This window comes from Pteronotus mesoamericanus, unplaced genomic scaffold (assembly GCF_021234165.1).
Source record: "Pteronotus mesoamericanus isolate MK-2021 breed Mesoamerican mustached bat unplaced genomic scaffold, CSHL_Meso_final contig_25, whole genome shotgun sequence".
In the NCBI taxonomy this organism is placed as follows: Eukaryota; Metazoa; Chordata; class Mammalia; order Chiroptera; family Mormoopidae; genus Pteronotus; species Pteronotus mesoamericanus.
Window position 1 is genome coordinate 2,647,854 of NW_026555105.1, and position 26,465 is coordinate 2,674,318.

At 56.3% G+C, this 26,465-nt stretch overlaps 1 protein-coding gene and 1 pseudogene across 1 annotated transcript in view; one reads left to right on the forward strand and one right to left on the reverse strand.

The window, feature by feature from the left end:
- The first annotated feature begins 1,185 nt into the window (after positions 1-1,185).
- BMP7 (bone morphogenetic protein 7) overlaps positions 1,186-26,465 on the forward strand; it is a 75,086-nt gene continuing 49,806 nt past the window's right edge. Inside the window, exon 1 of the mRNA XM_054573349.1 lies at positions 1,186-1,718. Within this exon, the coding sequence (XP_054429324.1) occupies positions 1,301-1,718 (418 nt within the window). The 5' untranslated portion in view covers positions 1,186-1,300. The remainder of the gene's footprint in view (positions 1,719-26,465) is intronic.
- LOC129070394 (putative peptidyl-tRNA hydrolase PTRHD1) lies at positions 18,629-21,140 on the reverse strand (annotated as a pseudogene).

Sequence of the window (26,465 nt, forward strand, 5' to 3'; positions counted from 1 at the left end):
CTTTCCCCCCATCCCCCACTCCCGAGTGCACCCCAGTGGTCCCTTCCCAGTGAGGGAGACGAGACAATAGAGAAAGCAAGAATACCTCAAACAGTAATCGCCCGATGGTGAGAGGAGTTGAAGAAAATAAAACAAGCATGTGTGGGACTGAGGCGGGGGAGCGGCTTCAGCTCTGCTGGTCTGGGAGGGTCTCTGGGAGGGAGTGGCACCTGAGTGGCACCTCGGGGTGGGAAAGGGCTGGCCAGCCTAAGCACCGGTGAAGGTAGTGGGAGAGGGCGTCGAGGGACGGGAGACGGCTCCAGGCAGAGGCAATTGTCTAGGCGAGTGCCAAAGACAAGCTGGAGAGACACAGACAGGTCAGACTGGCTGCGGTAAAGGGGGCAGGGCGTCCAGAGGGGCTGGGGGTCGCCTCCCTCGGGGAACCTTCCATTCCCGCGCACCTTACACGCTCCCCCAGCTTCCTCCCTCGCCACCGAATCCCGCGGGTCGCGCTCGGGCCTCCTCCCCGGGCCGCGCTGCCAGTCCGGGGAGGGGAGGGGAGGGCGGGCACGGATTCCTCCCTCCGCACCCCCGCGGCGTCCGCCCGGGCGCCGGGCACCCCGTGGGCACTCGGTAAATATTTGCAGAGCTCACTATAAGGAATGAATGAACCCATTGGGCGCTGCTGGGGGGAGGGCGGGGCCGAGGGCAGGTGGGAGGCCGCGGGCGCGGGAGGGGCCCCTGGAAGTCCGTCCTCCTCCTCCTCTTCCTCCTCCTCCCAGGCCCCAGCGCGCACCACTCTGGGGCTCCCGTGGCGGCCTCTCGTGCGATCGAGGGCGCGCAGGCCCTGGAGAGCGACCCGGGGCCCCTGCTCTCGGCGCCGGAGTTCGGAAGAGGGTGGTTCGCCGCCGCCCGAGGGCCAGAGCGCGAGAGGAGCGAGTAGAAGGAGCGCTCGCCCGCCCGCCGCCTCGCCGCCTCCCCGGCGCTCGCTCTCCCGGCTCCTAGGTTTGCTGCCTGCTCCTCCCACCCGCGTCCGCCTCCTTGCTCGCTCGCTTGGTCTTTCGAGCGGGTTTCCAAGCCTAGCGGTGCGCCCGGGCCCGTGAGGGGCGAGGGGCCCCCTGGCCAGAACCGAGCCGGAGGCGGGGGTCCGGGCAGAGAGCAGCGGGCCGGGGAGGGGCCATGTCCGGCGCGGGCGCCGCGGGGCGCGTCTGCTGCCAGTGACCTAGTGGCGTGGACCGCCGCCTGCCCCCCTCGCCACCTGGGGCGGCGCGGACCCCGGTGCCGGGTGCCCAGAGCCCGGGTCGCGCGTAGAGCCGGCGCGATGCACGTGCGCTCGCTGCTCGCCGCAGCGCCCCACAGCTTCGTGGCGCTCTGGGCGCCCCTGTTCCTGCTGCGCTCCGCCCTGGCCGACTTCAGCCTGGACAACGAGGTGCACTCGAGCTTCATCCACCGGAGCCTCCGCAGCCAGGAGCGGCGGGAGATGCAGCGCGAAATCCTCTCCATCTTGGGCTTGCCCCATCGCCCGCGCCCCCACCTCCAGGGCAAGCACAATTCGGCGCCCATGTTCATGCTGGACCTGTACAATGCCATGGCGGTGGAGGAGGGCGGCGGACCCGACGGCCAGGGCTTCTCCTACCCCTACAAGGCGGTCTTCAGCACCCAGGGCCCCCCTCTGGCCAGCCTGCAAGATAGCCACTTCCTCACCGACGCCGACATGGTCATGAGCTTCGTGAACCTCGGTGAGTGAGGGCAGGAGGGAGGGGGTGACCGTCTCGGTCAGCAGGCGCTTGGGAACGGGGAGGAGGGGGCCGCTTCTTACATCCAGCCCACTCTGGCCGTTTGCACAACGGTAGTGCCCGGCCGAGGCTCCCCTCTCCCCAGTCCTAGTGGACCCCACGTTGTGCGCGCCCCAGGTAGGGCAAGCCCGGCTCATTTGGCCTGTGCGAGTTTTGGGGAGGGAAGGACTGGTCTGAAGGCCCCTCCGGGTTGAGTTGGCGGCCGCACCTCTGGAGCTGGAGACGCCAGGCGGGCCGCGGCTCAGTTCAAAGCGCGGGGCTTGGTCATGTGAGCTGTGCCGGGCCGGCGCGTCCGCGCTACCTGGATTTAAAGGGCCCTGCTCGGCGAAGCTGCCTTCCCGCCCTTTCTGGGCCCCTCTCAGCCCTGCCTCGCCCTGGCACTGCGGGCGGCGCTCCCCCTTCTCCGCCTTGGGGAGCCCTACCTGTCCGCTCGCGGTGCGCCCGCCCTAGCTCGTGGTGCGCCCCGAGCGCCTCGGGGCCCCTCTCCTGGCCGCCGGGCGCCCCCTCGCTCACAGCTCTCCTGGCTGGAGCTGGGGAAGAAACGTTGCCATTGCGAGCTTTCTATTTTAAATATTTAATGATAGGTCCCGGGCGGGCAGAATCCATTTTCAGCGTTTATCACATGTGGAGTGCAAACCACGGCTTTTGGCGATTGGGTGGCGCGGGATCTCCGAGCAGACGCCGCCGGGGGCGGCTGGGGGACCCGGCTCCGGACTGGAGCCGCGACGGCCCGGGAGACCCGAGGCTGGGGCAGCGGAGGGGGCGCCGCCGCCTCCCTCCGTGCACGCACACTCACTAGACTTGCTCGAACTAACCCCCGGCAGCGCTCTGTAGGGCTGATGATCAAATATTTGGTTTCCGAGATAACACGCCCCGATAGCGCTGTTTCCTGAGCCGCTTTCATTCTACATGTGTAACTTGCTGCGAAAATCCGAACGGCGTCAAGACAGCAAACTCACGCCCACGGGCGCTGCGTCAACATGGAAATAATGACACTCAAGCCCCCTCCACCCGCCACCCCCCCCCCCCCGCACTTGGGGTCGCGGATGGAGGGCGCAGGGAAGCCAGGATCAGCCCTAATGCTTCCCGCTCCAGATAAGGGCCCAGGAGTCCCGCCAGATGCCATTGTCTGTCCCTCGTAATAGCCGACAATCAAATAGTGAAGTGAGCCTCTCAGCGAGCAGGGGTGGGAGGCTTAGATGCCAAAGTAACTTCAAGAAAGTTTAAGTGACGCTAAGCAGCCTGTTAGAAGGAGGCAGCTCCATATGTCCTGATTGAGGACAATCTCCAAGATGTATGAGGTGGAAAAGAGCAAGGTGCAGATCAGCGAGGTTACCTATGGGCTTGTATATCATCCTTTCCCGCTGGAGAAGACCCCAGGAACTGGAAATAGATTGCACCGAGGGGCGCAGGGCTCCGGGAGCAGGAGCTGGGGTCTGACCTTCCATTGTCTGCGCTTTTGTCTGTGTGGTTTTCCCCGCTAACAATGTGTATTTATGACCTACACCAGCAGCTACAGGAAACATTCCAGCTACATAGAACTGAGTAAATGGAAGCATCTCTCTGTGGCGGTTCTGAAGCGGGGGGTCGTGCAGGGCCCTTTCCCTGGCTGGGGTTGATGGCATCCCGCTCTGCTGGGCACCCGTGCCTCCCGGTGCCTGCAGCCCGGTCGCCGCGGTTGCCTTCAGAGCCTGGCTGGGGTCATTAAAAAGGTATTTGTAAGCCCTGGCTTTGCAAATCCCGTGCAAAAAGTACCCTGCTGCTTATGGGCCAGTTGCCGGGCCAGACCTGGCGCCCCACCCCCTTCCCTGGAGAAGGACGAGCTTGCCAAGTGGGTGCCCCTGGGGATCCTGGGGCAGGGCTGTTTGCTCCCCTTGAAGGTGGGAGCAAGCGGGGACTTGCTGGGGAAGGCCACAGCTGGGTGGTTTTCCTCCTCTGGCTGCACACACACCTTTCAACCCTGTTAGTTCCATTTCTTTCATCTTGAAAGGACAAAGACCGGCTTGTCTGAGCCTCTTAATCAGTCGGGCTGGCTTTGGGCTTTGTGGGGTAGTCCTGACTTTCTCAGGTCTTGCTTTCTGGGACATCTCTCCAAATTAGAAGGCAGAGTGGCCTTCAGCAGAGTGCACTGACCCTGTTTTCTTTCTTTCTGGGTCCCTAAAACCTGAGGTAATTAGTGGGGTGAAAACTGGGAGTGCAGTTTGGCAGGACCCTTCGGTAGGTGCTTCTGAGGTTGCCCTACTTCTGCTCAGCACGGGAATAAACGGCTTGTCCCTTCCAATCTGTTGTGGTCCTGGAATTTCTCCCCAGGAGGGGCTGGGGGGCGCTGGAGGCGGGGGGCCGGGGTTGGGGGGGGCGGTCGGAAACTTGCCTAGAAGTTGAGTTTGCTGAGAAAACACACGATTTTCCCTTGGATTGCAAATTGGTGATCTGTAACAGAGAAAGTTTTCTAAAGGTGTATGTAGTCTCACACTTTACCTAAAAGGGAGAAAATGTCACTTGTCCATATCAAACCATTACTTGTTACAGTGCAGGGGACCTGGGGGGTACTTTGGGGGGCTGTTGGTGGAGATCTTGAGGGGAGGCTGACTTTCTCCTCGGCCCCTCCTCCCAGCCCTGCATACAGGGCTGTCCTTGCGGGGCTTGGAGACCTCTGCCTGGACTCTGAAGGCTTTTGCAGACCTAGTGCGTTTGTTCTTCCTTCTGTCTGCAGCCAAACTGGGTTTTGTTCCTATAAGTCCTTGGAATTCAAGCTTTTTGCCAGGCTGAGTGGGATCTAAGCTAGAGAGGGAACAAGAGGAGAATTTATGACAAAACCAGGTGCTGAGAGCGAGGACTTCAGACCGCACCTTATGACAAAGACTAGCCTATACAATGAAGCCTGGCGCGATCTTGCTGGAGATGGGCAGCTGAGACGTCCTTCGTCCCAACCTGAGCCCTATAAGTTCAAAGGCGAGATGTGTAAACTGGTTTGGATTAACATGCCCCGGCTCCTCTGTATAGACTTAATTTTTGGAATTTAAAACAGGCTACCTTCTCTTAAATAGTTCCCAAGCAATGTGAATTCTGCCGCCGGGATCCAAAGATAACCACCGGCCCCCCCCCCCCCGCCCCCAACCCCAACCCCACCATTCTTTCTTTGGAGAAATCCAGCAGCTTCTATCAGAATCTTCTCAAGAAGCCGGCTGGCATGAGGGCTGTGCATGGCATGTTTATCTCTGGTTCAGGCCAGGAAGGAACCAACTTTGTTTAATCTTCGAAGCTAAATAAAAAAAAAAAAAAAAAAGAGAGCGTTGGAAACCTGTCATTATTGGGCTCCGTGTGTAAAAGTGGCTTTTGTGAATGCAGCGGAAGAGGAGCGAGAGGCCTTGCTGTTTGACTTTTCCTTTATACCATCTGGCGATCCTTTTTGTTGACAAGTGTTTGGCATTAAGATCTCTCCTTTTGCCCCTTAAGAACAGGCCCTACCACTGTAGAGTATTAGAAAAAGATTCTGTTACAGTTTAAAAATTTCCTTCAGGGAGGGCTTCGGGAAGGGAGCATGAGCTGCAGGCATTCGCAGCTGTAACCTGGCTTGTGTTAAGATTTGGAAGGGCTGCTCCGCATTCCAGCGCGCGGAGCGCGGCCCTCGCTGGTAAGCAGCCAGAGGTTAATATAGATGTCACACAGGCTGTCCCTTCTCTCTCTGCAGAGTGCCTTCACTTCAGGAGTGCGCCAACAGCTGTGTTTTTAGTAACCCTTTCAAAATCCCTTCTTTTAAACCTCATTTTCCTGCTTCTATAAATCAAAGATCTCCCCCCCCCCCGCCCCCCGCCACCACCCTCTCCCAAGGATATATGTGACCTAGATTTGAACTTTTTTGATCTTCTTTGTATTTCTCTTCTGGAACCAAGCAGGTTAAGGCTGAGCCCTGGATGCCAGCTCTGGTGGCCATTTTTAGTTTTTATTCCAGGCTTGTCTGTCGGTTGTTGGGGAGCAGCCCCTCAAAGGGGTTGGGGAGGTGGCCCAGGCACAAATCGATTTCAGGGCAGCAAAGGGCCGATGCCCCGAGTGCCTGGAGGGAAGAGACCGCTTCCGGGCCACGGCGCTGGCGTGCTCCCGGCCGCGGCCCAGCCCTGGGTAGCGGGCTGTCCGGCCTCTGCCGAGATAAACACAGCTGGAGCAAGATCCCTGACCACCGGCATGCCTGCGGTGTGAGCGAATGTCACATGGCCGCTGAACTCAGAGACAAGCGGTGACTTCATTCCAGGGAGAGTCCCATCGAAGTTGATTGATCACCCCTATCACTTTAATATTTTTGTTCCCCTATTGGGTAAGGTCATATTTGGCCCATTGCAAGACGCAGAGTGTCCTGACCCTCGCCCAGGCCCCACCCTGCCCCGGCCTGCCTGTCCGTGTAACCAGCTGACTGTTTTGAATGGAGAGTCCTCTGCACCAAATGGCTGGCCACGTTAATTTTTTTGCAATCACTCTTCAGCCCTAGCTGGGGGCTGTTGACACACACTTTTTTTTTTTTTTTTTTTGCAAGTTGCGGCAACGCTTTGCCCTAATGCACTCTGGCCGCACGGGGTGAGGGCAGCGGCAGGGATGTGTGGGACCTGTCATGTTTTGTCAGAAGGAATGCGAGGATTAGCCTTTAAAGAGGGGCGGTGGGAGAGAGCCCTGCAGCTGTGTACACTTATTATAAAAGATTTAAGTCCCACTGGTAAAATCAATATATTGAATTGCATGACCCTCTGCTTTTAATTAGTTTAAATCAAATGCGCCGGTGCCATTTGCCTCCTCTCGCCTTCATGGGGTGAGGAAATACCAATATTTACATAGAAACTGTTAATTTGTGGTGAAAATGATAACACATTTAGCTTTACGCACCCAAATTGCCCCGACTTGATGGATCCCAGATCCACGAGGAGTGGCGGGGTGATGTCCCCCCGGGCGAGGGAGCTGGGTGGTGGGTGACATTGGGGACGTTTGTCACTTGGACCCTGCGTGCCAAGTGCAGGTGGGGAGAGCTGCGGGTGACGTGCCCAAGGGTGCAGGCCTTCCAAGGAACTGGCCAACTCTTTCAGAGCCAGCCAGAAAGATCCACTTACCAGAGAAGATCCACTCATGGAGGTCCATGCACGTTGGGTCGCAAACTTTTTCTCTGAAAGAACGTTCTCCCAAAACCGGGAAGCGGGCGCGCGCCCCCCGCTTGTTTTGATCTGCTCTCCCCGCACGCGGGGTCCTTTGCATGGGCAGCTCAAGGCACGGCACTTTATTTATTCCAGAGCATCAGATGCTTTTCTTTCCAGTGGCTGAAGCAGCTTATGGCGGAAGGGCCCTTGCGCGGCAGACCCTGCCGTGTGCGGGCGCGGCGATTACGTGAGCCGTCCGCCCTGAGCTGTGTGTTCAGCTGCAGTTGAATTCTGGGTTGTGCAGCAAATGGCATTTGACAAATAACATTTGACAAAAATGTGACTTGGTATTCCTTAATATGGAACAGATATTTCATAGTGAACCTTCCCCGGTGAAAAAGGACGCAAACCCAATGGGAAACGGCAGAGCCGATGAATAGCAGTGCCGCTGCGCTGGATGCTCTCCGCCCCAGAACGGAGTGTTTATGATTTGGGGGGACATTAGGAGCGTATGAAGTTTGACACTTACTTATGTGCAACCCCGGGTAGCATGTGCGATGCCGTCCTTTCAACATTTGTGTTGGAAGGCAGAGTTGGGAGCCGCGCAAAGCCTTTGCTGATCCGCGTGGAGTGGATTGAATTAATGACAACTCAGAGAGCACCAGTTTTAGGGTAATTGCTTTATTGTTTTGGAGCCAGGGTGCTTATAATCCGGTTCCTGTACAAACATGTTTAACGTGTGTTAATGCATTTCCAAACCAGAGCCTCTCAGCACAACCCTGCTTTTCATTAATTGATGTCGGTAGCATGGTACAGTATTTCAAAGGGCTGGCCAAGTATACACTGTGTTTCCAATTTCCTTCCTTTCCTGTGTTTGGAATGCCAATGTTAATTTGTTCCCATGCAGGAGCGGGGGCTGCCAACTGCGGCTTTCTATAAAGGGCTTCACAGTGAAGGCTTCCAGCCCTCGCCGATGCTTGGGGCTGCCTGGCCAAGTTCCCTGACACTTTGCAGCTAATTCTGGATGATATATGGAGTGGGGGGTTGGGGGGCTTTACTGCTGTGTAACGGAAGTTCTCGGTGACAGCAGAGGGTGTGACTTGGCCGGCCAGAGTGGCACGGCATCCGCAGCGATTCTCTGTGGACACAGCTTAAGCCCACATGTCTGTTTTCCCCAGCCTTGCATCCGCGCTGCGTGGCCTTGAGTGAGTTGCTTAACATCTCTGAGTTGGTCTCCTCGTTTTCGAAAACTGGATAACAATCCCTCCCTCCGCAGAGCCTCATGAAGACGAACATCATATCCTGCATGGTAGAGCCTGGCACGTAGTAGGCGCGCTATCAACAGTAGCTCTTGTTTTCATTGGTGGTGGCCAGATCACTAGTCGCTTTGGTTAATGAGTCCAGATTTCAGTTTTTAAGTATTTTCACCTTAGAACACTGAGACGAAGCCACCCGTGTTATTTCAAAGATGTCAAGAAAATGGCCCCAAAGATGCGTGCGCATGCGCGTTCCCTGCCCCCCCCCCCCCCTCAGAGCGATCGGTGACCCGTGAGCGGGCACACCGGACTTGCAGGAGCGTAAGGGGTGTGCGATGCTAACTCTTTCTCTCCCTTGTAGAGCCGATGGCTGTTTACCCATTTTGCTACTTGGGAAACCGAAATTTGAGTGAGGGCTACCCAGGAACTCTTTGTACGGTTTTGCAACGTTTCTCTAAATCAAAAATTATTCCAAAGTAAAAAGCTTTACTTTCAAAAAACCGCATTACTGAAGTATTTCTTCCCACCCCTTTCTGGAGGATGGTCAAAGTACAAATTGTCTTTTCCTTCAAGGGAGCGACAAGCCCAAAGCATTCATTAACAGAGCGGCACGGCTTCCCCACTTTTTATGGGAGCAGGTGCAAGACTGCCTCCCTCCCCCAGCTGCGGCTGGGCTGTGACAAAGCCCGTCCGAACGGGGTCAGTGCCTTTAGAAGCCTCCGGAGACCAGAGGATGTAGAGCCCGCCTCCAGGCCCTGACAAGCGGTGGGCTTTCTCACTCAAAGCCTCCCATAAATTCCCTCCGGCTCTTTCTATACTGTTTGGGAAATCTGACTTAGCGAGTATTAAGTTTCCCTGCATCTTAGAGGTCACGTGTCACTCTTTCACATCTTTATCTCCCCAGAGTAGCTTTCAAGTTTCCATCTTTTGTTGTCTGGCTTAATTAAATTTGGCTGTGAATAAAAACTTGCACTGTTTCCAAAATCGAGGACTTGCATGTTTTTAAGCATTGGAGTTAGGCCTGTGCTGTCTTGTAACGTCAGCCTCTCTCTTGCTTTCATGTAGTTTGAAGGGGGGAAAAAAAAATCTAAGCACTTAGCATGACAGGCAGCCTCCCATGTGCTCATCTGCCCAGCAATTTAATAGCACACACAAAGGCAGGCGAGTTATTCTGTGGTTTCCATGACTTGTGTTTTGGCCTTTGATAAAGGACTTTTGCCCTGACTGTTTTTTCAGGCATTCTTACTCTCCGGCCCTGGCTCCGCCTCGCGGACTTCTCACGGCACAGGCGGCCTCCGGACAGTGGCTGTGGGGTCGTGAAGACACCTCAGGACGCGTTTGCTGAGCGCGTTTTACCCTTGCCTCCCCACTAATAAAGTTTTGAGTACACACTCTAACTAGGAATAAATCACATCGCTCTTGTTTTCGCCTCGTTTGTTCTAAATCAAACAAGGACGAGACCAGAAATGTAACTAGGAGGCACTCACGATAAAAACCATCCAAAATTCTAATGTTACCCGATATAGGTTTTAACTGATGGATCATTAAGGAATACAAAGATTTCCATTTTCATGAATGAGATTTAGCTGGTTTTTCCATCACTAAAATTTTCAGTGTGAATCAGTTTGGTCTTTCAAAATCATGGTTCAGCCATTCGGGATCTGTGAGCTAAACGTCTGATCCGAAATTTTGATCATTTTGATCCTTTTTTTGGTCTAGTCAACATAAATGAATTTATTATGTTATAACGATGAACCGCACAACCTCAGGAGGTTGAGACTCAGTTTGTTGCTCTCTTATGTTAAGTTATGGCTCCATTGTGCGTTGAGAGTGTGCTCAGACCCACAGGGCAATGGAGCCGTTACCCTTTTGAAGTCACCCATTTTTACAGGAGCGGGAGGAGACAATGTGAATTATGCATGGGTTCTTAAAATTTTCACCTGGAGGCGACCCAATAATTTTCACATTTCATTGGTCAGAGCCCGTCACGTGGTCCACCCTGACCCAAGGTGGGTAGGAGGTTACAGTTCCACCCCTTGCGTGGAAAGAACCGGCGAAGTGGCCCTAGTGACTGCCACACTCTCGCAGGTGAAGGCATCTTACCAGACAAAGAGGTGGAAATGGAACAAGTGAGCTGTTGGCTGCAGGACTGAAACAAGATCCTTGTTTTTAAATCCGCCCCCCCCCCCCCGCCCCAAGTTATGCAGACATTGTTGTTGAAGCTCAGCTAGTAAATTTCCATCTTCCTGGATGTCTATCCGTTCTTGAAATTCACTTAGTTGTAATGGTAATAGTTTCCCCCTGTATCCCAACAGATCCCTCTTGCCCCCCCTAAGTGCTGGCACCCCATTTTGGAGACCCGTGTTTCTAGAGGCTTCCGCCGCACCGAGGTATTCACATGGTTCAGCAGGAATAGCCGCTCCTCTGCAGTCCCGCTTGCACAGTGACCCGCCTCTTCAGGGCTTGTCTTTCAGCGACAGCAAAAGCTTTAGCTTTCGTTTGCGGGTCCGAGACGCAGGGAAGCCAGGAGGCCGATCCGGGCGCTCTCCGGGCGCTTGTCCTGGCTGGCGTGTGTCCGGCTGAGCAGAGCGAAGTCATGCCCTGGGTGGGCGCGCGGCTCTGCCCTCCCGGGCCTTGGGGGCACCTCCTAGTGCAGGCAGGACCTCCCGTGGCTGAATGTAGACACCGGATTCAGAGCCCCCTCTTCTCTAAACGCATCGCTGGACTGAGTCACAGCGATCCGGTGCAAGGGGCGAGTTAAGACCTCTCTGTCGCAGTCAGGGGTTTCGCACGGCTCTTTTCGTCAAGCTCCTCATCTCTGTTGAGCAGGTGGCACCCCCATTTTGGGGACGAGGAAACTGCCAGGCCCCACACTTGCAGAGCCGGGGGCGGCGGGTGGGCATGGGAGCCCCGCTCTTGCTGAATGGAAAGCCAGGCACTCCTTCCTCCCGGCCCCGTGGGGGTGCGGGAGTGGGGCGGGGGTCCCCGAAACGCCCGCTGAGCCCTTGGTCTTGACTTTGCGGGTTGGTGCCCTGAAGAGTAAGGTCCAGCAAAGCAGCTCAGGCCTTTCCCTCCCGTTACCCACCTGCTTCGTGTGACAGCCGCCCGCTCCTCTGTCTCTGCGGCTCTGACGCAATCACCAGGGCGGAGGGCCGTGCGTGCCCGCGTGCGGGGGCCTCTACAAGCTCCCACACCCCCTCGATGGGCAATTCCGGGGGTGGCCCCAGGTGGGTGTTGTAATGGCAGTACCTCCAGGCGCTGTCTAGAAAAGACCGCGGGGATGGTGCAGACCACTTGGGCCGGAATAAATGCGGCGCCTTGTTGGCAGTGGCGTACATCACTCACCGACTACATGTCCACGAGCAGGCGATTGGAGAAATAAATGTGTAATAAATTCACTTACCCATCTGTCATAACCAGAAGGGAATGCAAAGACTTCTTTTTTAGGTATTGACATAGACTCAAAACAGAAAGCAAGTTGCAGAAAGATGTTTCGGGTGTAATCATGTGTGATTGTGTCAGAAGACGCACACAAGGGCACCAGATAGCACTGGACGTGGCGGGTGGGTTCACACACATGCCGCGAGCTGGGGAGGCGTGGGCGGCGGGACCTGCACCAGCTGCTTCCGGAGGCAGAAGAGGGGTGGGGCTGGTGACGTATTTGAAACACACTCCAACTGTTCCTGTCGAGTTTTCTCTCTTTTAACAATAGGGGACCGTTAGGAAGCGCCGCGTCGGATCCGGGATTGGGTCTTGGAGCAGAGCCAGAGCATCAGTGGGGAAACTGGGGCGCCCCAAGAAAGTCTAGAGCTTGGGTAATAGTGACACACAGGTGTCCCTTTCTTAGTTTTGACAAGAACTTAGTTCTGGAAGATGCTGCTTTGGGGGAAGCTGGGTGAGGGTGCATGGGAACTCTGTACTTTGAAATTTTGCTGTAAATCTGCAGTTGTTCTAAAATAAAATGTTTATTTAGGGGGAAAAAAAAGCAACCATTATATTAATGCTTGTTCATTGTTCATGTGGGTACCTGGTTGCTGGTTACATTTTGGTCTGTATTCTTCGTGGTTCCGTTTTCCCAAGCCTCAAGACCCAGAAGACCCTCCTGCTGGAGGTGAGGAGAGGTGGCTGTTGGTGGGCTCCCCATTCCCAATGCTCGGATCCCGGAGAGCCGGTCTTCCAGCGCGTTCAGGGCACTGCACCCCAAAGGCTAATAACGTATCAATCCGCAGGCCCATGAACAAGTCGGGGCCTCAGCCAGCAAACCCCGCTCGGCAGTGCCCTGAGACCTTTAAAACTCTGTCTCTGTTCGTAAGAAGCCCCGTATAAAGCAATCACTGGTTTACGAGCAAGAAAGAGGGGGTGCGGGGGTCGTTTCAGGGCTTTCGGTTTTCCTCTTGGTCCTGAACTTCGTAAAATGCCCCCCCACTGTCTTCCCCCTCCTCAGGTTCCATTTCGGGCTGACTTGACCTCACATTGGTCGAACGAGAAGCCCTTAAAAACGGCAGTGGGGCCTCAGAACCTTCCAGGGCCAGTAAATGTTTATGGGGTGGAGGCACCGGCTGGTCATTTCCTTTAGGAGGAAACAATAAATGAAGCTACTTGCTTATACCTGCTCAAACCCTGAGCGCCTCATTGTCTTTAATATACGGGGGTGGGGGGTGGGTGGGGAGCAGGGGAGAGGGGGTCCAGAAATCTTGAGGGATCTTGTGGCCCAAACACCCTAGGAGCTTGGAAGTGCCCCTTTTGGGTGGGTTTGGCGCAAGGTTTCTCTGCCTTGGCGCTACTGACGTTTTTAGTCGGACAGGTCTCTGTTGTGGGGCCTTCCTGGGTCTTTCAGGATATCGGCAGCCTGGCGTCTGCCCACCAGGTGTCCCACCTGAAGGCTGTGCCAGCCAACAATGTCGCCAGACATGGCCAAACGTCCCCTGAGGGGGGGAGCTGCATCGCCCCCAGGTGAGAGCCACTGGTTTAGGGCCCCGCCCCGTTCCTCAAACTTGGAAACTGGTTGGAGAGCCTTTGCTTTAAACCCACTGGCCCATGGCAGCGAATGGAGAAAGCAGCATTTCTAGACGGATGGGTTATTTTCCGGTTGAAAGGAGCCCAGATTGCAATCAAAACGCTGGCCCTCTCCTGGGAGCACCCTGGGGCCGGAGTGGAGGGCCGAGCCCTGTGGGGCCACCTTCCGCTCTGGGGACCAGGGCATTTTCACAGCGCTTTTCGCCCGTTGATTCCGAAACGTTACTAAACACACCCTGAGAACGGCCCCCCAACACTCCCAACTTTGCTCAGGAGGAAATAGGACAACACCCCCTCTTCCCTGTTTCCTCTCTGGGCTGGTAGCTTGTTGGGGTGAAGGGGGAGCCGAGAAGGTGCCTGTCTGAGCCCGGCTGCCGCTCCGAGGCTGCTCGGGGAAGCTGGGCACCGGCGGCCCCGCCCCGCCCGCGGCCTGTTTTTGTGAGCAAGAAGGCTCTCTACGTGTTTTGAAAGGTGATGCCTAATCAGAAGGAAACAGTGTTTCGTGGTGTGAAAATGAGATGTGATTCCAGTCCCAGCGTCCGTGAGGGCTTGCTGGATCACGCTCGTCGTGGGCGCAGCGTCCGGGCGCCTTCGCACCCCTGGGATGGGGTGTCATCGCCACGGAGGCCCTACGTACTCCAGGGACCTGGATACTTCCTCTGGGGCCCATTCTAGAAGTTTGCTGACACCTGCTTGAGGCGATCTCTACCCTCCACCTGGGAAGGGGTGAAAAAATTTTAAAATCCCGGAGTTTTATTCTCCCCTTTGTCCTTCCACGGACCCGCAGCGGCACATGGACGCCCTCCCTCTTCCCGGGTGCCCAGAGGAGCGTCTTCTAGTTTGAGGAAACTCTGATGTAAATAGCCGTCTCCGCAGACCCCTCACGTGGGCCGTGCGGTGTGAATCCCCGTGGAGGCCATGAGCACTTGCAGGCCCTTCCCCAGGTGCTTCATCCCAGCAGCCTCCCTCCACCCCCTCAGTGTTCTGTTTGCAAAAATTCTCCCGAAACAGGTCCGGTGGCAGTTAAGGCTGGCCCTGGGGTCAGACCACGTGAGTCTAACCCCCACCTCTGCTGCTGGTTAGCCTTGTGACCTTGGGCAGGTGATTGGACTCTGGGTGCCTGTTCCTCCTCCGGGCTGACGTCGGCGCCCGCCCCCAGGCCCCCGGGAGCACCCCTGTGCAGGGGCAGGAGCGAGCCGAGCGCGGCGCCCGCGTGGCGTCAGGCTCCCGGCATGGTAGCTGTTGGCAGAGGCCGGCGCTGACCAGGCCGGACACGGGCCGCTCTGGAGCCGGCCTGCCTGTGCGGGTCCCGAGGGCAGGCTGGGCTTTGGGGGGATGGGGGGCGCTGCCGCTTCCCTGCGGGGCCGGGGCGGGGATTGGGGTCCGGCTGACTCCCCCGCTGAAACGGGAAGCCCGGCTGGGTTGACTGGGCACGAGACAAACCAGGAAGCTGGTTTTCTTATTAAGAATCCTGCTATTCTAGAAAGCGGCCTCACGCCGGTTACCATCTGTGTTTGTCGATGCAGAGCTTTAAGGAAACGCCAAACCACCTGGACCTGTGTGTGCCACTGGCTTAGGGCACAAAGGACCCCTCAGATTTAGACACTGGAGTGTGGGCGGGTCCACGCTTAAAATCAGTCAACCACAGTGAAATTGTTCTCTCTCTCTTTCCTAAACCCTGTTGTAGACTTAGGATGGTAACATTTCTCCCCACGCCCCCTTTTGATACAGACAACTGGCATTTCTCCATCTTAAGTGCGACGCACTCACGCCAGCCATCCGTCAAAGAGCATGGTCCCCGCATCTGTTTTTAAGTGTGAGGAAACCGAGACTCTTGCCCGGTTTTGTGGACATCGGGTCTGGCCTCGAGTCCCAGGTCACTGGCGGGTGACCTCAGGCAAGTCACCGCGGGTTCCGAAGCACCCTGGTCCTCCGTGCTGGTCAGCCCAGGCCACGGCCATAGCAGAACCCCCCAGCCTGGGCGGGCTGAACCTCGGATGTCCATCTCTCACTGTCTGGAGGCAGGGTCCCAGCCCGGTCAGTTCTGTTTCTTTGTCTGGCTTGCAGACCAGACGCTTCCTTGCTGTGTCCTCGTGGGGTGGGCGGGGATGCGGGGTGGGGATGCGGGGGTGCTCTAATCGCTTCTTCTTCTTCTGAGGGAACTAATTCCATGGTGGAAGCTCCACCCTCATGACCTCATCTCAACCTGGCATCTCCCGAAGGCCTCATCTCCAAATGCCATCATGTTAGGGGATAGAACTTCAGCACATGGATTTTGGGGGGCATAATTCAGGCCGCAGCAGCTTCCCTCTGATGTGGGGGTGGCTCAGGGCCCCGGGCGGCTGGGGTCAATGAGATAATGGCTGGGAGCTCTCGCCCATGGAGGCCGCTCCTTGGCCTACCTTTGGGGTCCCCTCTGGTTGCACAGTCTCTTCTAGCACCTTCTGTGGTCATAACAATGGACTCTTGCCTGATGGCCTGATTAGTCCGCCAGTTGCAAGTCACGGGGGAGCCAGAGAGTTCCTCTCTACGTCCAGTTTGGGTCCTCCTATGCAAAATTATGCATTTCCTTAAGTAGCTTCACATTAAAAAATTCTGTTGTGTTATTTACTCAACTCCTATTACAGATTCTGACAAGCGGCCTGGGCACTTGGAAACAAAGTGGAAGGTGCAGCTGCCCCTTCCGTGGGGCGAGGCTGATGGCAGGGGAAGGACAGAAGGTGGGCACAGCGAAAGCTGCCTTTGAAACCCCTTAGGAAGCTGCCGTGTTGGGTGCAGAGACGTTCCGTCTCTGTGCTAAGTCCCTGTTGGGGGTTTTCCTCCAGCGTCGGGACCGATCCCTGCTTCTCCCATGGCACTTGAGATGAAATAATTGTCCTGAGTTTAAGGACCACATTGTACCAAAATACTCATCTTTAAACACTAGCACCACCCTCAGGGACAGAGGACGCTACAAGATACACATCTCCCAAAGCCTGCTCCCCGCTCCCGTGGAGAGGAATGATGTCTCATTTAGGACTTGTTCTAAGTCACAGAACACCCGCTGAAGCACTGAAAACATGTCATTATCTCCCACAACAGCAAGCCTTCAGGGAGGTGATCCCAAGTTTGGGGTAGCAGCCCAGTTCTATCACCCAGGTATCCATGATCTTTCCAACTTCCCTCCAAGACCCGAAGTGCCTCATGCCTGTTACCTCATGGTTGCAAAATGGCTGCCACAGCCCCAGACATCACTTTCTCATACAGTCTCACAGTTAAGGCAGGACAAAGGGGAAGTGTCCAAAGACCTCTCCTTCCTTGTCTAGCTCTTGGTTTCCTAGAAGTTCCTTAGAAGACTTCTGAAGTCCCAGGGGCCAGACTGATTCACAAGCCCAGGTCTTGCTGCAAGGAAGGATGGGAAGGAGCGAAATCGCCCTTTGGCCACCACAGTGGGAGCTAGATGGGGAAAGTGTGTTGGAAGTGGTTGCTAGGTAGCCACATTCAAGTGGTATGTTGTTCCTCTCTCCCTCCTTGTTGTTGTCTATGTGGTCTGTAGTTGGACTTATAGAAGCTATTTGCACATGTATTTTGGCTCAACTCTGCCCAGGTAAATAGAGGCCATATTCTAGTTTCTAGAGTGTCCAGATATCTGTGCCAGCGCAAGTACATGCAGAAGAATGGCGGCGGGCTGGTGTTAACTCAGCCAGGCGCTCTGCAGCCCGCAGAGAGGCTTCCGTTTCCCTTTAAACTCAGACCTGTGAGTAGGTACACCTTTCACCCTTACTTTGAAGCATGCACGGAACTCTGGCCAGCAGCCAGCTGTTTGCTGGAAACAGACTGTATTTTGTTTACGGACCCCTCCTGATCTCCTCAGATAAGAGGCAGGAGTTCTTGGAAATGGCCCGAGCAGGTCAGGAGGCACTGTCCCATGGGATGCAGCAGAGGCCGGGGTGGGGCTTAGTCTGAGTTCTGCTTGTGGGACAGGTGGCTCCTGCTGCCCATTGGGTAGAGGATGGACAGATCAAGATACGCAAGGCATTTTAAGAATCTGTGCCACGGTTCGCTCCCCGAGGGTGGGGAGCGCTCGGGGGAAGAGGCCCTGCCCTGGCGGAGGTGTGTAGGTGCAGAGACAGCCCGAAAGGACCTTTCCAGTAAGTGGGGCCTGTAGCTTATGCTTGTTTGCAAGAAACACTGAGAGCGTCTGCTGTCTCCTTAGGCCCGCTGGTTGGAAGACATTGTCCGGCGGGGAGCAGAGGTAGAAGCTATTCTCAGGGCTTGTTTCTGGGCAGTGGGTGTGCATGTGAACCAAAGTACATGAACAGAGTTCTATGGCTGAAGCCAAAAGAATTACATTCAAACTAGTTTCAGGAGGAAAAACTAAAGGAAAGCGGCATACCCCCAAGCCTTGGGAAAGGACTCACCAGCAACTAGACAGTCCTTAGAGGATCCGGGGGCTCTTCTCGCCACGTCCCTCGGCTCTGTACTGAAGAGCTTCCCTCTTACCTCTCTGCTGCGCTAGCTACCTCTGCCACCCAGCTGTTGGGGGAAAGTCGGCCGTCCAAACCCTCTTGTAATCTGGCTAGCCACACGCTTATTTTCCCAGCTTCCCTAGCAGGTTACAGTTGCCACAGATGCTGTTCCAACCAGTGAGACACAAAAGGAAGTCTGCTAGGGGTGGAATGGGTTTGTAGATGGTTCCGAATATTTTGCTTCCTGATAAAGGACAGCTGAGCAAGCAGAACTCTCTATCCTTTCCTCCCATCCCCTGCCTTGAATGGGGCTCTGTGATGTTCGGAGCCATGGCAGCCATTTTGTGATCATGAGGCAGCAAGCCTCAGGATTAAACATCAATGTGCAAATGGCCCTGTATACACATTCCACTTCAACAAACAGCTTTAGTAACGGTAAGTGTTGGCTGGCTTTCTCCGTGTCCAGCTCTGCTCAAGAAGTCTTCGTCTCCACGGTTCCTCTGCCGTAGGAGAGCAGCAGAGCAAAAAGGCTGAAGAAACTTGAGTTCTCGATGACATGGATGAGCTACTGCACCCAACTAAAGTTACTGGGGAGAGACTGTTGGGCAGCCTGAATCACGTGCTCACTTGTGAGTCAGTTGGGTCTAGAAGGCAGATCATGCCACATAAACAAGGTTGCTGGGCGTCAGCCTCTGGCCCCTTGGAGCTGGGTTTGGGGGTTGGAGGGTATGCCAACTATTCAATTATAGCTGTGTTAGCCATTATAATGATAATTAATAAAAATTTCCGTGACAACCGTTCAAGTGGGGGCTATTCTTAGCCGACCTATTTTATTTTTTATTTTTTATTTTTTTATTAGTGACAACTTTAATGTGAACATGTGTTTGACTCTCAAGAAACTCATAACTTAAAGAGTGAGTCGCCACTGACATGAGCGTATGATGCATAGGGATGGATGGCATACAGTTTCTGGATCCAGCTGATATCAGATGTATCAAAGCAATTCATGACATGAGTCATTTGAACAATCGGAACTTCTTCAAATCCTGGTTCCCTTCTTCCTTGGGGTAGGGACGGACTGCAACGCAAGTGGCGATGTTCTGCTCCAGCCACAGCATGTGGTCGATGTTTTTCTGCTGCAGGGTCTCAGCCAGCTCCTTTAGGGTGGTCTCATCAGGGGTCTCTAGGACCACCTTGCGCATGCGCCCCAGCTCCCGGAGATAAGCAACAGTGTTGGTGGTCACGGTGAATGTGCAAAGCCGCAGTGGCTGCGTGACAAGCCTGCACTACTAATGCGCCCGTTGGCCAGGAGGACAGAGCCTGCGATAGATCCTTTCGTAACACCAAGTATTGTACCAAGATCTGCGGCTCTGATCCAGATGCTGCCGTCTTCCTGCCCAGCGCTAAGACCTTATTTTATAGACCAGAAAACTGAGCCCAGAGACATGAGTAGCTGGCCCAGGACAACCAGGGAGTGTATTTGAATTCAGAGGTGTCATTACCGGTCCCCCCCTCTCGGACTTGATCCTGAACTGCTTGTGAGCAAATAATGGGCTTGGCGGGGCTAGTAAACAGCCTTCTGCTGGGAGGTCCCATGCGAGGGCAGAAGAAAGACCTGTAAAGTTTTCACAGAGAAGTGCTGGAGGCGTAATATCCTTTTTCCTTGATTATCAATGGTTCTGGAACAAAGACGTCAAAATCGATGAAGGTGGTGCTACCTGCACCCCAAAGAGCTGTCATGAAATTGATTGCACCTCCTCCAGCAGGGGAGCTGTGAAGACGAAGACTTCTCGAGCAGAACTGGACACGGAGAAAGCCAGCCAAAACTCACTGTTAATAAAACTGTTTGTTGAAGTGGAATGTGTGTGCAGGGCCGTGCGCAGATCAAGAACAGCTAAGGATTCTTGCGGAGTGAACACATCTGGGCCAGCGGTGGCCCCCCGGGGACCCCACCTGCTCCCAGGAGCCCCTCCCACCCCTCCCAAGGGTGATCTCTGGCCTCTGCTCCGACGGCCCGATCAGTCCTGCCTGCTGCTCTAAAACTTTACGGAAGTTTCACTGTACAGGAACTCTCCTAAATCGTTCCTGGTCACTTGCACTGGTTTGGAGAGATGACCTCAGCTAGGACAGCAAGCCTGTTGGCAACCTGGCTGGTGGCATTCAGCCGAAGACCCAAAATGCCATTTCAAAACCAGTCTTTGGTTTGGTCTCGGATTCCTCCTCCTCTACCAGAAACAAGTTTGAAGGACAGCCAGGCAATTTGGAGGGTGTTTTGATTGTCCAGCTTGGGGATTCAAGTGCAGGTTGATCAAAATGGGAACACAGAATGAGCGAGGCGCCGGACTCTTACTTTGAAAGGGAGGCAGGAGCCCGGCTCGAAGGAAACGCAGAACAACCTTTCTCTTTGCTGCACCTGCACCGCCAGGGCCTAATGAGTTTAGGCTGATGGAACCCAGACCTCAGGAAGGATTATAAATTCTCATTTGATTTGATTTGCTTCTAAAGTACCTGAAACCAGCTGTGCCTGCCCAGCTGACCCAGGACTCTCAGGCTGCTCTGGGGGAAGCTCTGGGCAGGCGCCCTCCCGTCCTGGGAAAAGGGGTCTCCAGGGCAGCCCCTCTCGCCGCGCCGCCTGCTCCCAGGGCCCCACGGTCGCTAGCCTCTGTCTCCATCTGTTCTCAGGAGCCCCCTTCCCCGAGCGTCTGCACGCCCCATCGTATGGAGTCGGGGGAGCGGAGCCTCCCGGGGGGGTTCACCTGGTCCTGAGGGGCAGTGAGCTGGTGCTCACACCCAGGCGGTAGGTCCCCGCCCCCCGCCCGTCCCTGCCCCGCGGACCCGTTTTCGAACTCTCATCACTATGGGACTTGCGGCGCTGCCCACGCCACGCAGGTGAGTGCGGTAGACGGTGCAGTGCAGAACAGCACGGGCGTGACAGTCACCCTCGTTCCCGTCCTCCGTGCCAGCAGTCCTCAAGGTGGGGGCCCGACCGGCAGCATTGGCATCGGCATCTCCAGGGAACCCGTTAGACGTGCAAGCGCTCGGGCCCCGCCCCAGACCTCCTGCATTAAAAAGGCCGAGGCGACCGACCAGAGTCAGTACTGTTCTCCTCGTCCTCCTGTTTTTACCCCTGAGGAGCGACTTGCTCAGCACCGGTGGACAGTAGGGTGGGGACACACCCCTGCCCGACTGCACGGTCGGGGCCTGTGTCTGTGCCCTGCTTGCTCAGATCTTACTCTGGGAGTTAAAACCTAGAGGACAGGTGATACACAGGTCAATAGGCCGATCAATGAGACAATGAGAGTGGTTTAAAGTCCTCGGAAGCAAACGGGCCGGGGGGCGCCGGCAGCCGTGGGGCTGTGCCCACCAAGCGGAGCCCACCTCAGCCGCCGCAAGGGGCCGCGGTGCCCGCTCCTGGGGCCAAGCCCCTGCCCCTGCGCTCCTGAACGTGGTGGGTCTGACAGGGGGCAGCATGATGTCCTTCACCAAGCGACAAGCTGCCCAGCAGCCCTGTGACTGAACAGGGACCATCGCGCGGTGAGACAGAACGTTCTGTGAGGCTGCAAGGGCTCGGTGTCTGTGCCGTCCAGGACGGGAGCCGGGCAGGGGCCGCGGGGGGCTGTTTAGGCTGAAATCGATGACCCTGAAATAATTGTGAATGTTGAGGTCCCAGCCACACTGGCCATGCTTCCAGTGCTCAGTAGACACGCGTGGTTAGTGGCTGTCCCAGTGGACAGCGCCGATGTAGAATTCAAAGGTGAGAAGTATTAGGTTGACCCACACAGAGGTCAAAGTCGGTAGAATGTTGGCGACTTTATCTGGTACAGCCTATCAGAAGAGAAAGGAGGCTTCAGACCGATGAAATCCATCCCTTGGTTACAGAGGGAAAAGCTGAGACCCAGTGAGCCTGCCCCTCGCCCCGCCCCGCCCTGCCGCAAGCTTAGAGCCCAGATGGGGCCAAGAGCCAGGTTTTCTGGCTCTTGAGGTTGTCTGTGAGCTCAGGGATCGGTGACAGTGGCTGGACTGCCCCCTGTGGAGAGGCTGTCCTGGGCACCGCGGGACGTTCAGCCATGTCCCTGGCCTCTACCCGCCTGAAGCCAGTGGCACAAATGACATGAACCCAGGCATCGCTCAGGGTCCCTTGGTGGGGGAGGGGAGAACACAGTTGCCCCTGGTTGACAGTTGCTAGTTTAGCTGAAGATTGTAGCGCGTCTCCGTTCTCCACCCTCATGTTTCCGTTAACCAAGGATGGGACTGGGACCCGGAGGTCCCCGGGGGCCAAGTTCCTGCTCTGAGGAGCGAGGGGCGCCCGTGGGTGAGGCACCGCGGCCTCGGTTTATGTCGGAAACACTGACATGCACTTACAGCCCATTTTTCTTTCCTGCGAGCGTCTGGGTCTCTTTAGGCAAACGACTGGCTTCAGCCCTGGAGATAATTAAACCCATCTTTTTTCCCTCTCCCCACCCCATCCCCTAAACCCTTTGGTCCATTCAATTCACAATGATAACATTGTTCGAGCAATACTGCACACATGTTGACACTGAAGTGTTTAATCTTGCGGTACAGTAATTCTCTCTGCCCCACCCCCACCCCCACATCTGGGCGGCCTGCAGCGTTGATGACAAAGAGCCAGGCTGCCAGAGCGCTTGCCTGCGCACCTGCGTCTCAGGACGCAGCCCCCGGCGCCTAACAAGGAGGCAGTGTCTCGGAAGACCCTCTCTGAGTGCCCGACGCTGGGACTCCAGGTGGTCTTGCTGGCAGCCCAAGCGTTTGGTGCGAGGTTGGAGGGTGGATGCAGCGGTTCAGGGGCTGGGCAGACAATGCCTCTTGTGTGCCCTCCACCAGGCAGGCCCCTGCCCCCCGATTTGGGGGGCTAGGGAGGGATGATGGGGAGATGGGTTAATGCTACAAAATCTGTGCTGTCAGCCTTGCTCCAGGGTGACTCTGGCACTGGGCCAGAGCAAAATTTACAAACCAGAGAGAGATCCGCGTGAGCTGCAGAGCCTTCAGCCTCTGAGTTCCTGTTTTAAGGAGACTAATGTGACCACATCCTGTGTGCCAAGAGCTTGTCTGCTTTAGAGCGGTCCCCCTTTCATCGTCTTCACGGTTGCAAGGTCAGGGAGGTGCCCGGTTTGAGGGAGAGAGTGTGACCAAGTATGAAGACGCTGTGGGATTCAGGCTGGCCGGAGGGCCGTGGGCGAGTGGCTTGACCTCTCTGAGCCTCCGTGTCCGCGTCTGTAAAACAGGCTCGGTGAGCGTGCTGCCTCCGCGCAGGGATTCAACGAGATGACATGTGTGGGCGGGCTTTTGTAATGGGGGCTGTCCACCCCCACCCTTTAGGGTGGCCGCTGTCAAAACAGAACATCAGAAAATAACACGCGGCAGCCAGGATGTGGAGCAACTGGAACGCTTGTGGGTTCTGGGTGGGACTCTGAAATGGCGCAGCCTCTGTGGAAAACAGTGCGAAGGTCCCTGAAGAAATGAAAAACAGAACGACCAAGTAACGCAGCCACTCTGCTTCTGGATCCATGTCCAAAAGGGTTACAAGCAAGGTTTCAAAGAGATAGATTCGCATGCCCACGTTCACAGCAGTGCCATTCACAGCAGCCAAAGGCAGACGCAACCCAAGTGTCCGCAGACGGGTGAGTGGATAAACAAGACGCAGTCCGTCCACACAATGGAATATTATTCAGCCTTGGAAAGAAACGCTGGCACGCGCCCCAGCACGGGCGAACCCTGAAGACGTTGTGCTGAGCGGAATGAGTCGGCCACAGAACAAACACTGGCAGATCCCCCTGACAGGAGGCACCGGCGTTGTCCAGCTCACAGAGACAGGAAGCGGGACGGTGGGCGCCAGGGGCTGGGGGTGCCTGGGGAAAGGGGGTTTGTTTAATGGGGACAGACGCTCAGTTTTGCAATATTAAAAGAGTTCCGGGCATGGGCCGTATCGCACCATGAACCAACTGTGTGCTTACACATGGTTAAGGTGATCCATTTTATGTTGGTGTATTTTACTGCAATTAAAAATAAAAAATTTAAAACCAGTGGCCACGACCTGGTAGCTTGGGGGTGAGATGGGGGACAGCTGCCGTGTAACAGGCCTTTTACACGCTCTCCCAGGACGGGGGGGGCCCTCGCGCACCCGCCATGGGGCGCTCCGGAGTTGTCAATGTTTGTTGATGAGCGCACCGGGCTACAGGGAGGCACGAGGCCCTCACTGGACGGCGTCTGTTGTTGAGACTTTCAGGGGTGTCCCTGCCTCTGGGTTCAGGACGGCCTCCTCCCTTCTCCTGCGAGAGCTCAGCTCAGTGTCTCCGCGCTCACGTCGGGAAGACGGCGTCTCCCCGTTCGAGGGGCTGGGTGTGTCCGTTCCGTCCCCGAGAACTCCTAGTTCAGGGCTCCTTCATCTTGCCATGGAAACCTCGGCACGTGTGACGCGCCGCCATTGCGCCCCACATCCCGGAGCTGCGGGGCTGTGCGTCACCCGCAGACAGCAGCCTCGGGACGTCGGCCCCGGTGAATGCTGGCGGGTGCCAGAACCTTTCGGATGCGTGTGGTCCTGTGGGAAGGGGAGGAGTCTGGGTTGCAGGTTTCAGAGTCAAATTGGGGGGCGGTCCTCAGCAGCCGAGGGTCTCATTTCCAGCTTCCAGTTACGTCGTGGACTTTGGTTGGTCCTGTGGGTTCCCAGGCTTCATTCTCGTGAAGGGCCTTCAGGGGCCTGTCCCAACCGTCCCCGGAGCTCCTCGGTCCAGCCTGAGCTCACGGAAACCAGCCTTTGAGCGAGGAGCCGAGTTCCAACCGCCGGCCTGCAGGTTTTCCCTGGACAGCGTGCCTCGGCTCATAAAATACTTGGTCCCCTCTCCTAGCTTAGTGGCATCTTTGGGGCAGACCACATGGCCCGAAGGTTAACCAGCCTTTTTCTGAAAACCACAAAGTTTTGGAAGGAGCTGCTGGGCGACCACGTCGGTCACTCCCCGTTTATTGACTCACCTCGCCCTGCCAGGAGAGCAGCTTGGGGGGAAGTGAAGACAGCTTGCTAAGGCCAACAGTTCCCCTTCCCCGTGGCCCGTGTCTCGCCTGCAGGTGGCCACAGTCTTGCTCTGCGGGTGTTCTTCCTGCCTGGATGTCCCCATGAGAGTCGTATACTGAGGTCTGTGAGCCGCCGATGAACCATCCAGTGAACGGTCTCCCCATCCTTTTATGTCTGAATCCGGCCACCATCCGGCCACCTGATTGGCCTGTCCTTGGTCCTGCTCCTCCCCCGGGCCCAGTTCTCCCGGTGGCCGTGTGCTCCGCCTCCCCACGGCCCCTGATGTCAGTCCGAGGCGGCGTCTGGCTCTCATTCCACGCGCATTTTCCCCACAAAACTCTGCCCCTGACCCCAGCTCAGCAGCCCCACGCTTGACTTCTTGCCAGCGTTTCGGACCTCTCTCTTTTCAGCAGTCCGGCCCAATTTTCCATTTGGGTTGCTCACAGTCGCCACAAGCCTAACCTGTCCTCGGCGACCTGTGTTTTCTTCCCGCCTGTTCACCCGCAGAGCCGTTCCTGCAGTATTTACATTGACTGATGGCGCCACTGCCCGCTGGGCATCCCTGGTGACCAGGGGGCGTCCCTTCTCTAGTCCTCGCCCGTCAGCCGCTTGCATTTGGTCAGTGTCGACGTCTGCCCATCCCCCCAGCTTCCTTTCCTGTCCATTCCATCTCTGCCGCAGTCCAGACCAGGGATGAAAAACACAGGCGCTAGCTCAGCAGCCAGGATCGGCAGTGGCTGCCGGAGCGCCAGGTTGAAGCCAAGGGTGTTGGGATTGCCCAGTGATGCCTCCCTTGGGTGCCGGGAGGGAGGAAGGGGGCACGTGTGCTGGATGTGCGTCGCCCCCGGACCGGACCCTCCCCTGAGCTCCCTGTCTCTGTTTGCGCCCTGCAGTGTCGCCTGTCCTCTGGTCGAAACAGATTTATCAGGGCGCCACCCAGCACAATGCTGGCCTCGATGTTGAGGTCAGTGGTTGACCCCTTAGCATGGCACCCAAGAGCTTTCTCCCTGAGGAGTCAGCTGGCCTCTTCCTTGCTGTTCCCCTCAGACTTCCCGCCATTCACCGACATGCGGCCTCTCTCCGCCTGCCAAGCCTCCCCTGCCCTGTGGGGCTGGTCCGCTTCGGTTCTTCCGTAACTTCCTGAACATTCTTCAATCAACACCTTTCCCGTGAAGAGCTCCCACCTGCCTCCTACCCAAACAAACGCACTGGGACTTAGGAAAACGAACTCTTCTGTAGGGATGATGTCTCGTTGGGCTCTGTGCCCTGTTACCCCCACACCCCTGACATAAGGAACCGTGAGAGCGCTGAGCCCTCTGACCCCGCGACCCCGCTGCGTGGGCTTCACGCAGTAGACATGAGTGAGCCAAAAGGCACGTGCTGAGGCGCTGGTCACAGAACGGTCCGTAGTAGCGCCAAACGGGGAACTGCCCAAATGCCCATCAAAAAGTAAGCGGAGGCCTATTTATGCAACACAATGGGCCCCATGCAGCCGTGGAAATGAACGAGCTATGACTAGGGGCAGCCCCCCAGGGTGAGGGGCGGGGCGTGGGTGCAGGCGCGGGGGAGGCAGAGGCGCAGAAGGTGAAGCCCCGAGCAGGCAAGGCGAGCCTGTGGCATTGGGTGGTAGGACGGCTGTCACCTTGCGGGAGGAGGGGCTGGTGTTGGCGAGGGGGCCTCGGGGGGGCGTCCTCGCTGCTGGCGGTGAGTGCGCTGCGGCCTGCTCTCGGTGTGTTTACATTGAGAAAGTTCATCGAGCTTCGTGACCACTTCTGGTCTGTGTGTTTTCCTGTATGCACATGAGGACTATAATAGCTTATTAAAGA